The sequence below is a fragment of the Channa argus genome, chromosome 15, assembly GCF_033026475.1.
Source record: "Channa argus isolate prfri chromosome 15, Channa argus male v1.0, whole genome shotgun sequence".
In the NCBI taxonomy this organism is placed as follows: Eukaryota; Metazoa; Chordata; class Actinopteri; order Anabantiformes; family Channidae; genus Channa; species Channa argus.
The window spans coordinates 4,485,866-4,498,319 of NC_090211.1; the positions used below are offsets into that span (position 1 = coordinate 4,485,866).

Sequence of the window (12,454 nt, forward strand, 5' to 3'; positions counted from 1 at the left end):
TATCCAGACTTGGGACTGGCACAACTAGACACTGGCTTGTACCCCCTTGCGGTTGCATTGGAATAAAGACACACACACTATGTAATAAGTGTGTGTGTAAGTGTGTGTGTGTGTGTGTGTGTTTTATTTTATTTTATTTTATTTTTATTGCCTGGAATATCTGCCATTCAAGACCATAACTCTGCCAAAAATAAAAGTAGGTATTGTGATGTTTTTTGCACTAATTGAGCAGTTTTGCCCAATGAAGGTTTAAGCTACATTCCTTTGAACTGACACACCCTGTCAACTAATTAGTATGATAGAAGTTTATAGCATTCATCATCAGCCAGGGCATTGCATAGAAAAAATAGCACCAACATTAGCACATTATTACAAAATTAAAAATTTATTTTTTGATGTTTTACAATCACTTAAAAAAAATTGTAAAAGTATTTTACACTGCTTCATGTCCCGAGATGGCACAAAAAGTGCCACAGCTTTAAACCTGATGGAAAGCAGTGCACATAATAAACACATAGCATATAAAATTACTCTGTTTAAACCAACTGTGTAGTTATCAAACTTTGAAAATGAAAAAGACAAACCTCAATTTGCAGTAATAATTACATCAAATACTATCAAGTTACCAGTACACAACAAGGGTACTTTAACATTCCACAGTTCTGTAATCAAACCAGTTTTACTGTTTACAGCTTTAACTTTTAGAAACATAAATTAACCTTCCTTCTATAGGTTATATCAGGTGAGGCAAGTACAGGGCATGTTCCGCAGTTTCCTCTCCTTAAAAAAGCATGTGTTAATCAAAATTAACAAAAATACATAATAATAATGTAATGTAATAAAGTGGATTATTTTTGAAAAGTTTTAGTTAAAGTTTTCAAGTTTTAGTTAAAGGATGCCTTCACTCATATTGAACTTTCTTCTTTAGGCTCTAGTTTGGATAGTACATGTAAATGTATGCCAATAAATGTCCCTCTGACTTCTCTTTATTAAAATATCTCTCTACTTCTAGCTGAAAAAGATGACATCACTTGGAGGAAGCTTCAGTTCAGATTATGTAATTTTGTTGCTCACACTATGGAGTTTGTGATCAGGGTCAACCTTCTTTTCCAGAGCTCATCCAGACTGACATCATCTGAACACCTAATGATCACAAACTCCTCAGGGTGATGTCATCTGGAGGATCTTTCTGGCTAGAAGCAGGGAAGTATATTAATACAGGGAAATCAGAGGGAAGTTTAAAAGCATTATTGTACATTTACAACCTAAACTAAAGCCATAGAAAGCAAGTTGAAAATTGGTGAAGTTGCCCTTTAACATTATAAGGCATAATGTCATTACAATCATTTTCACATAATTTACAATAATACTAATTCTACAATGCTAATGCTATTCTACAAATACAGTACATTTGTTCTGTGCAGATTTAGAAATTCTTCATTTTAAACCCATCATATTGGAGTGATTATTAAATATAAAGTCCATGCTCACACAGACGGAGGTGAGTTTAGTGTTGTCTGTCAGTGTTAATTAATCTATTTAGACAGCTCTGAAACAACAGCACGACAGAGAGGACGGGTAATTGAAAAGAGGAGGACAGCATTTCTGCATCTCAAATCTAGTTTGACATAATATAAACCTGTTATAGTATAAAGTTTTCATGGGGTCTCATTTGTTCTGGTGATTCATTGACAGGTGTAGAAATTGTTAGGGGCTTGTTTCCTTCCCTCCTGATACAGTTGCAATCAGAAGTGTATATACATTTATCAAGGACATCACTGTCATGAAAACATGATCGAACAAACACCTTCCAAGGTAAAAACTACACACCTAACATTTGGTTAAATGTCCCTTAACCAGTTTTACCTCTTGCATATTTGACCACTCTTCTTGGCAAAAGAGTGGAGCTCTTGGCATGGTCCATACAATTTTAAGTTGAGGGCAAGACTTTGGCAAAGCCATTCCCCAAACAGTTCTGATGGCAATTTGGGGCTACTGTCCTTTTAGAACACTGAAGTGTGTCCATGTTGCTAGCTGGTAGTTTGAGGTTATGTTAAAAACATTTCAGGTAATCTGGCTTTTTGTTACTCCATTCACTTTTTGCCATGCGCCAGGTCCAACAACTGTGTCTATAATCTGACATTAAAACTTCCCTCCAGAAGACCTCTTCTTTGACCATTAGCCAAAAGCAGTAGTCAAAGGGGCCTCTTATTTGGGGATTTCATTTATTAAAGATGTATGTTGTACATACCAAAAAAGTTTTAACTTAACCTGGCACATACTTTAATTACTTCAGCCTACTTGTAATGTATTATTTACCACAACTTTATACTGACTCAATCAGAAGAGATCAGGAGGACTTAATCAAGTCCAGTACAGTGCTGGTAAAGCTCGGACAGCTCATATTGCCTAGTGGAGAAAATTATTAGGTCCTTGGATGCCTGATTTATCCCTATCACCTTCATTGCCACAGCTCCTTTGTCACTTCAATTTAAGTTTGTTTACATTAATTTGTGTCTGTCACATCATGTAAATCACTATTTACACCTAAAGTTAAAGGTCTCTATAAAAATGACAGAGACTCTTGATGAGGACAAGGAGATGGAGAAAGAACAAAGAGGAGTTAGCAGTAGTTCCTCCAGTAGTGGTCAGGGTCTGGTTTACAGTGGTGGTGTTGCTGGTGGTGTTGGAAAATGGAGACAAAAATGTACCCACTGTGGAACCCAGGAATGTGTCAAAAACGGACAGTTTGACGAAAGTCAAGATGTCTGTTGCTCGCGTTTGGCTGATGGAGTTGTTGCTGTTAACTGTTAACACTGCTGCTTGGAACCAGGAGCTGCCCAGTTTACACATCATTGGCCCACCAGAGTCACCCTAAACATGGGAGGATGGACAATGTTCAAGTACAACATGTTTAGGATTTGCTATTCACCCTATTCTGATTATGTAGAACAAAATCAGAAATATTGTAAATGTATCACAAAGCTAATATGTTGTTATATCTTGAAGATGAAGTGTTTAAGATTTGGAGGCATCTAGTGGTGAGGTGACAGTTTGCAACATGTTAAGAGTTGTAGTGTTACATACACCAGTCAGGCAGCTCTCTCTGTTTTAACCAATCCAACTACTTCTGTTATACAGTCATCAGGCATAACATTATGACAACCTGTGCAATTTAATGCAATCCAGTACAGTGCCTCTGTTGTGAATTCTAATTTTATTATGTTATAATTTCTTAGTTTAACATTGAATCTGTCAGAAAGGTGATTATTCTACCTGGTGTTTATTATTGAGGTCCAAGTGGGTAATGGAGTCGTACTGGAGTGCATTATCCAAAAAGGTGGTTCTTATATTTCTTATATTCTTATATTAGATTTTAAATAAGGTAGTACTTCCGTACTAAAGTAACCATGTGGGCTAGGTAGTGTTACAATCATCATTAGAGTGCCTCTGGGTTTCCATTGCACTACGCTGAAAGCACTGAGCACTGTTTTTATTTGGCCATTTTTAGTTCTAATTTACAGTGAAAATGTCACTGTAACTATAATGGAATAATGGAATGGAATGCCCAATATAAACTTATATTATTGGTTTACAGGATATGAACTTATTTTAAGATCTTTTAACCCTATCGAGGGACATAGAAGATCAATTTAAGACCATCCACACTTGAATTTCTGGAAACACTGATGAGTAGAATTCCATGCATTTGTCATGCATTTGTTTGTTTGTATTTTGATACATTTACAAACATTATTTGAATAAACATATAATAGAAATAGAGAAATTGGTAGGTGTTTTAAAATACAAAATAGAAATACAAAAGTTCTTAGGTTAGGATATAAAATAAAATATATTTTTACAGGAGGGAAAGGTTTGCTTAGCTTTGCATGCTAGTTACTTAGCAAGACTAGAAACCATGGGAAAGAGTTATCCTGTCTGCAGTAAATAGACATTGTGCTTTTCTTTAAGTTTTTAATGTTTGATAATTCACGCTAAAAAAACCTAAATGTATTAGTGTGTAATAAATGAAAGGTAATATCTTATTATTCACCTGCTCCAGAGAAATAAATCCTGTACAAATGCTGTTACTTGTTGATGTGTTCCCACAGTCGACCACAGTTGTCTGGAACTCCTGCAGAACTTGTTCCACTAAAGTTTGAAAAGTAAGAAAATGAGAAGTGGAACACCTTAATTATATGTAGCTCACAACTGTTTGCTGTATCTAAAGAGGAGAAATGATGCAGACAGTTTGCATAACTGTGTCAGATTGTGTGTTATAGACTCACCCCCTCCTCGCCCAGAGCTCCAGCCTGCAGCCCAACACGTTGAGCCCACAGTGAAAGTTTGTCCGTTGTCCAGGCAGATGGGCTGAATGTAGTTGGACAGGGGGGGCATGGATGCCAGATGCAGCACTGCAACATTGGGCCCAGTCAGGTTGCTCAGAGTGATATTTGTCACATTCAGTCTCACCTCATTGGGGTTGGAGCCATTCTGTTTCAAACGACCCAGCACCACAGTCCATTGAGAGGGAACAGGTGAACTGTGGGAGATAGAATAAACCAAATCAGCACTGAGGAACGTTTAGAACTTCAAAATCTGTGATCGATTGACTGTTCTAAAGTTAGGGGGACTAACCACTGCTGGACACAAAGATGTCAGTAACAGAAGACAGAGTTTGTGAATCATGATCATTTTAGCATTCTTCACTGTAATTTCCTCAATCAGCTGCTCAGACCACACAGACAGTGCATTCCTCGTTTTTTGGAACAATTTTCAAGTAATCTTCATTAAATTTAGTTAACTAGTAAGTATTTGGGGCGGCAGCTCGAACATTGGCATTATCATATTCATCATCATCATTAAAGGGGTCTCACCTTGAGAAGCAGTTGGCATTGGTCAGCACAGAGTCAACAGCCACCAGAGTCCCTCCACACACGTGGCTTCCATTCACCTGTAGACTTGCCATCCATGGCCATGTGCCAGCTGTCACAGAGTTTCTTCCCAAAATGCGAGTATTTATCTTAGCTTGGCCACAGACCACAGCTGGAGCAAAATGCCAAAAGAAGAAAATGTTTAGACTCTATACCCTGGTAAACTGGAGAGATATTCTAGATTGATCATTACAGTGTCACAGTGTTTGTCAGATGTTCAAACCCACATGGAGACACTTCCAAAAATAGAAGACAGACTTTTATGCAAATACTGTACATACAAATGGATACACACATTATGTAAACTCGTTGTAATTATAATAAAGCTTTAGTATGCTGCAGAAAAAGATTAATACACAAATTCAGTCTAGCTCTTACGTGTGGTTGTGGTTGTGGCTGTAGGAGTTGTAGTAATAGTAGTAAGGGTAGTTTCTGTTGCAGAGAGTTTGGTTGGAAGGGGTGGTAGGCCTGGGCAGGTGACACTGAGGTCACCATCAGTCCCAGGGGATGTGAAGGTGATGAATCCAGGCTGGTTACTGGTGATCACGCTGTTGATCCAGGACTCATACTGAGACACTCTGGTGTAGACTCCTGGGATATCAGGTTCAGCACAGCCTTTTCCAAAACTCACAATTCCAGCCTGGATCCAGCGACTATTCTGCTTGCTCACCATTGGACCACCCGAATCCCCCTTTAAGGAGAGAAATAATTAACACAAAAGATCTTTGGGAGAGGAAATCTGACACAAACACAGTGATAAAAATCATCACCTGACAGGAGTCTTTTCCTCCTGCACTTAGACCAGCACACAGCATGTTGTCTGTGATTGAGCCGACTCCATAGTTACAGTTACACTGTCTGTTCCCCACAACTGGCACCTCCACCTCCATGAGATTCTGTGGTGAAGGTAGCGGCGCTAAAGAGAAACAGATTCAGTTAAATTAACAAAATGTGGTGAAATACAGTTTAAATACACTGTACTATTGATAATCACAGTGACAAACAAACACAAAATAAAGGAAGAAACAAAATACAACTAGTTGAATAAGTTTGCAGGACAATTCACAACGTCCTGAACCTGGACTGTGGTGATTATTCTAAATCACCTAAGCCATTATTAATACAAACAGTACTTATAATGGAAGCTGGTAAATAAAGCTCCACCACCAAACACCAAAACAAAGTGCTAGAACTAGCAATAAATGCCAAATAGACAGTTCAGAGCCTGGGATTAAATTATACCATGTTTACCAATGTTAATATCACAATGTTTCACAGTTGTTTATATACTACATGTAAACTTGAAACACAGTCACTAAATCCTGAACATCAAGTAGAATATATATAAACTAAGTCTGTAAAATTGCTAAGCCAATTGAAAAATTGAAAATTAAATTAACTAACCATAATAACTTTTTAAAGCTGTGTCTGGCAAAGCTCTGCTTTATAATACCTTTATAAAGCAGCACATTTATTTACAAACAAACATTTATTCATCATTAATTATCATGCTGTCTCTCACTCTTCCCTGGTTTAAAAAGTTGCATAGGGAGAGGTCAATGGTAAAGCTACAGCTAGAGACTAATGAAGATGAGGACAAGAAAGAATAGATGTCCCTCATGAGATGGAAGAGAGAACAGAACATTATTGATCATTGTGATGGTCCTTGACAGCATAGAGGGAACACTACTATACACACAGCTAGTTGAGAACAAGACATCCTCCATTGCCATGTTAAATGAACTATCTTTGAAATGCAAGACCCAGAGTGAGCATCTACACTGGATCAATTACTGAAGGACACTCGACATGGAACAGTGCTTGTATTGTACTTTTTTCAAAGACAAAGACTCGATATACTAAATTTTACATTTGATCCCTTGTTTTGTTTCGATTTTGCCCCACATTCTCCCAATTATTTTTTTGTCTTTGATCCAGGATTGCAAGTACCAACAAAGACGAGCATCTTTTATGGTTAGGGACGGGCACTGATCGCTGATTGAAGAAGTTAGTGTAAGGGAGTTCAGGGAGTACTATGAAGTACCATGAACGTTCACCAATTTCAAGCTGTTTTGAAAAAGAATGTAAAAAATGGTGTGAAACCAATCAAAATGTGTTGTCACATGGGGAAGAAGTATCAAGACCAAGTGGATACCAGGTTCATTAAATGTACATCCAAAAAAGTATTGAGGAGCATTGGTTTTAGCATAATAATAAAGACATTATTATGTGATACTCATGTATTTACAAAAGCAACATAGAGCATACTACATATTTGCTACAGATGAACTAAAAATTAATCCTAGTCATACTGTAGCGTTTAGTACAATTACCCACCATGGTAACTAGAAAATGCTGAAAATGTGACCTAAAAACATTCTTTGCCTCATACTTCTTTAAATAATAATACATCTTTCTGATTTTGCTGGAGACAGGGGCTAGTAAATGAGCAATGTGTGTAGTTTTTGGACAGTGTTATGTTGTTCCCTGCTCATACTGCATTTTCTTTATAACATACTTCCTCTTGCAATGTCGCCCCATCCAGTGACCCAGGAGTCAGTGCCTTTGTAGAAAGTGCTGCCTGATGCTGCCAGACAGACGGGCCTAATGTAGTTGGTGAAGGTCACAGGTGAAGCGAGTTTCAGTAGGCAGATGTCATTGTCATTAGTTATAGAGTTGTAGTTGGGGTTAATGATGACTTGTGATATAGCCAGGGACTGCCCATTGGAGCTGGATCCCACAAGGGTTTGGAGACCTAGATGCACAGTCACTGAGCTTAAGGTGAAACTGAGGAAATCAAGAGAGAAACGAACCAGTCAAAATATAAAAAAAAAAAAAGCAAATCTGCATTTATAAGACACAAATTCACAGACAAGTTAAATTTACATTAAATATACTTTTTGCAACTTTAGGTTAATAAGATCCATTTATATCTGTAATTTCCCTCAAAAAAGTAATTTGTAACCTTCAGTTTACATGTTATTTGGATATTTTGTTACTGGAAGAGTGATTTTAATGTTTGGCATTGAAAATAAAAGACTAACATTTAAAGTAAAAGGAAACATTGGCATCATCTTCTTCTGAATTTCCTGATTATGGAGCCCAGTGAGAAAGAGATTAAAAGATAACCCATGATTGCTAATTTCTTGTTCTAACTCCATCAGTTATGGCTGTGCAACATAGATAAGATTGTATTCATGATACAGTGAGTCCTGCTAAATGGCATAGCTTCGCCACCTACTGTCGTAATTTTGCACCTGCATGTAATAAAAGCAAGCGATCCTCAAAAGAGCAGAGCAGATATTATCTTACTTATAAAACACACAGAAAAAACAAGTTTAACTGGCATCAATGAGGTAGATATTAAGTGCCCTTCATTCATTTTGCTGTGGTTTTGTTGAGATGCCCACTTGGTTTTCATATTTCTTTGTTAGTAATGAAATGTTAACGCAGTGTGTTGTGTTTCCAGCAAGAAAATTCGCTGTTTACCCACAAGAGGTGACCACAGGCTGTATATACGGTCTAAGTACAGTTTCCATACAGTCTATGAAGCCATTCTTATTTATCACAAGTCAATGATGCTAAATACACCTGCTGTTACCACAACTCTTAAAAGCTCTGGCTGATTAACCCAGACAGGAGACGTTGCACACTGAGATCACATCTGTTTTTGTTCTTGGTCCCCCTAATTAGACTCCTTTTACTCCTAGTCCACCCTCAGCAACATGTGATCCTTTACCTCCATGGATTTGAATTGGCTTTTATCGTGTTTTATTATTCAACCCAGATCTCTGACTCTATATGCAAGTCTGTTTTTAGCTGTAGTGTGATAACAATCTCAACAGTGTGCTAGTTGTATTTAACCTTTGTGGCCTTTGCGTTGCTATTTTGCATCAAGTTGTACCACCATGCAGAATGTGTTTTGTCACTGAAAATGTGTTTAAGGTTTTGCAAATAGATTGAATCAGATATAAAAACTGTCTTGGCAATTGTGATTGGACTATTGCACTATTCATGAATGCACAAGTTGTGACTACATTGCTTTAAAAGGAATGTAAGAAAAATAAATGATTTACACGCACACACAAGCACACACATACATGCACAGACATCACCTACGTATGACTAAGTAAAAGAGAGGGGGAAATTACCACAAAAATGTAGCATTTTTCTATGTCACTTGTAGTTGTTTAGCATCCCTTTATAGCCACTTTCTATTTCTTTGCAGATGGACATATCTTTTGTTTTGTTTTAGTTTTTGGTCATGGTTCTTTAGTACTCACCTTTGGAAGCAGTGAGCAGCAGTCAGCACCCACTGATTATTGATGAGGGATCCTCCACAGAAGTGGCCCCCAAATCTTTGTAAACTGACCTGCCAGGGCCAGCTGCCTGGAGAGGCCACCTGTCCTCCAACTATCCTTGTATTAAGAGGAGCCTGACCACACACTGAGAGAGACAGACAAAAAAAAACACAACGTTTACAAATGTTATAAACATTTTTATTGAACAAAAGTCCAAGCAGTTTATTAAAAATGTCACTATTGATAGGAAAAGAAGTGAAAAAGGACAAATGCATGAAGATTGACTTACCATTTACTTGTGAGTGACATTCTGAAAAATAGAAAACAGACAAAAACTCTTAAAACAAAAATTACATTTTTTTTTTGATGTAGCTTTTTTATTGTATTACCTCAGAAATCATTCAATAACCAAAATTTAAGTGCTGTACTGTGTTGTAATTTACAGAATACCACTGCTGTAAAGAATTAGATTTCACTATCATTAAACAATAGGAAAACATGATTCATCACTGATAGCTGTAGATCAATTTCCCTCTCTATAAAATGAGGAACATTATTGTGTTAGATTGTTGACAAAATGTTTTGCTTTTTTTTACTGGGGTTTTCTGGTGGGAGTTATATAATAGATTCAATTATAAACAAGGACATTCAAAGATTAAATATAATAGACTTTCTAGTAAATAGGAAGTGATTTGGGAACCAGCCTCAGACTTCCTGTTGTTGAAAATGTGTAGTTTCTGTTTTTACAGGCTGACCACTTCTTAGTATTCATTATAAAGTTTATTTTTGCTTCATGTTTACAATTAGTGCCAATTTATTTATTTATAATTGTTTATTAAATCATGAACTGATACTCTATATTTCACTCCTGATGTGACAAGAAAACAAGCTGTCATTAAAGCTTTCATCGGATTCATAAAGCTGATCGGTCAGATACAAGCATTTCACACTTGAGACTGAGCCGGAGGGTTTTTTGTTTTGCTTGCATCAGTTCCCCAGAGATTATCAGATTCAGCTTTATTAGCCAAGCATGCTAACACATGCTAGAAATTTGCTTTGGTGATTGGTAACTCTCAAGGATATGTTCAAAGATTACAGACAAAAAATAACCTTATAGCAAAAAGAAAGGGAAAGGAGGCAGTTCCAACACAATTCATTGTGTATGCTAAGCGCAGTGTGTGTGTTTAGAAGAAGCTCGACCTGGCACAGGAGATGCTGATCCAGTTCTACACTGCTGCTTCTGAGTCTGTCCTGTGCACCTCTATCACAGTCGGATTTAGAGCAGCCACCAAACAAGACTAGAACAGACTGCAGCGGACTGTCCACTCTCAAGGACTTGTACACAACGAGAACCAGGAAGCGGGCAAAATAAAATCACCACCCACCCTTCGCAACCTTGACACACAGTGGGACAGTGGGATGCAACTTAAGTTCAATAGATACCAAGAACTAGGAAAATCCTGGTCACGTTATTTAGTGACAAGCATCCTCAAAATGGTTTTACTGCCTTGTCAGAGAAAACTGATAACATACTTTCCGCCTCTATAAGCTGCATTGTTTGGAGGGAAAAAAAGGGAACATTACAACACAAAAGTAGACTCCTTTTCACGACATAGGATATGTAACGTTCCTGCCTTCAGTGACTGCTTTAATAGATTTATGTTGAAGTGTCTGAAAGACCGATGAAGAGTCAATAGTGGAAATGGGCAACATTTCATATAACATACAGTGAGCAGCCACAAGCTTCTTTAGTTCTTTGCTGCTCCACTGCCGCAGACACCTATGTAACATGTTACGGCCCAACACTAGCATTTACTAAGGATATTCGTATCTACACCAGTGAGTACTGTGTTTTGTTTTTTTCCTTTCGGGTTATCCTGTTAGTTCAGGCTCATTACAGCAGATCATTTGTCCAATAGCAGTGGACAAAAACTGCATCCGGCACAGTTTTTATGCCGGAAGCAACCCTCCCCAATTTGTACCGGGCTTGAGACAAGAACTTGGCACTGCACGGCTGGAGATGGGGATTTGTCTTTCCCAGGGACACTTCAACATCTGTAAGTAGTTCAGTGTTGAGTCACAACTAAATGCATTTTCTGTGTTTGTTGAGGCTCAAATTCCATATTTGCCTCCTTGACAATAATTGCATATATCAGCTTGGTAATAAAGCAAAATGTCTATTGCAGGTTTGGGGTATAACATTAATGGACTCTTTTATTTAAATTGACTGAATCTAAAATCACCGTCATAACATTTACACTTCACCTTTTTAACTTAACTATTGACAAACTAAGCACAATATTTTACATTAAACAGCTAACACATTGTAGTACACACCGTTGGATAAGGATTGTTGCGTTTCATATTGAACATCTTTAATTTTAATAGTGTTTAAGCATTTTCTGCATTTGCACACGCTTCAGCTCTTAGCAATGAGGGGACAAACCAATGGTACTACAAATGCTGAAGATAAGAGAGTCTAAACAGTATATGTACATGAATATCTATACAGTAGAACACAATGTGATTTATAGCGATTTTTATGCCTTAAGGACACAGTTGTAATTAAGTTGATTAGAATACTCAGAAAAATGTAGTCCAGTGTTTCCTCTTTTTCTGCATGCATTTCAAAAGGTGCATATTCAAACGTTTTGTCCTTTTTTATTTATCTGACTACTAAATATGCTGCTTACCTTGCAGGTTCAGATTTAGTTTTAAACAGTCAATGAATATGGACATAGTGACCTTTAAACTTGAAAGAGTTTTAGAGAATTTATTTCTTTTCTTGGTTATTTTCATAAATTCAATTCATACATATTTTCTGATTGACTCAGTGTGACAAGACCTAACTACTTAATCTAAAACGACATGTCTGTTTCAGGTGCTTACAAAGCACATTGTCCTTACCTTGTGTCAGGAGAGTCAGCAGAGCTGCACCACAGATCACTCTGTAGAAAGCCATGACTGAATGTCCATATGATCTCATTTGTTCCTGCCTAAATAACATTCTTCTCCCCTCCCTCTCTCTCCTTATCCCGCCCTTAAGTATGAACACACCTTTTTAACATGGCAGGCCTTAACATATTGATCTTCAGGAAGCACAGTGAATCTCACCAAGCAACATTTTGAATAGTAGTCTGGTAATATCATACTGATGTTTCCATAAACCTTTGCTCTTTAGCCCCAATAGGTGAACTCTCTTTATAGACTGATTTCCTT

General features: G+C 37.3%; 1 protein-coding gene across 1 annotated transcript; it reads right to left on the bottom strand.

The window, feature by feature from the left end:
• Nucleotides 1-366: 366 nt before the first annotated feature.
• Nucleotides 367-12,245, bottom strand: LOC137100369 (transmembrane protease serine 9-like). The gene is made up of 10 exons (XM_067478175.1): nucleotides 12,143-12,245; nucleotides 9,525-9,545; nucleotides 9,218-9,380; nucleotides 7,453-7,721; nucleotides 5,705-5,850; nucleotides 5,313-5,625; nucleotides 4,878-5,046; nucleotides 4,290-4,543; nucleotides 4,055-4,152; nucleotides 367-2,874 (listed from the first exon to the last, which is right to left on the bottom strand). Exons 1-10 carry the CDS (start codon nucleotides 12,240-12,242, stop codon nucleotides 2,554-2,556), a joined length of 1,854 nt encoding a protein of 617 aa, XP_067334276.1. The 5' UTR covers nucleotides 12,243-12,245; the 3' UTR covers nucleotides 367-2,553.
• Nucleotides 12,246-12,454: the final 209 nt, after the last annotated feature.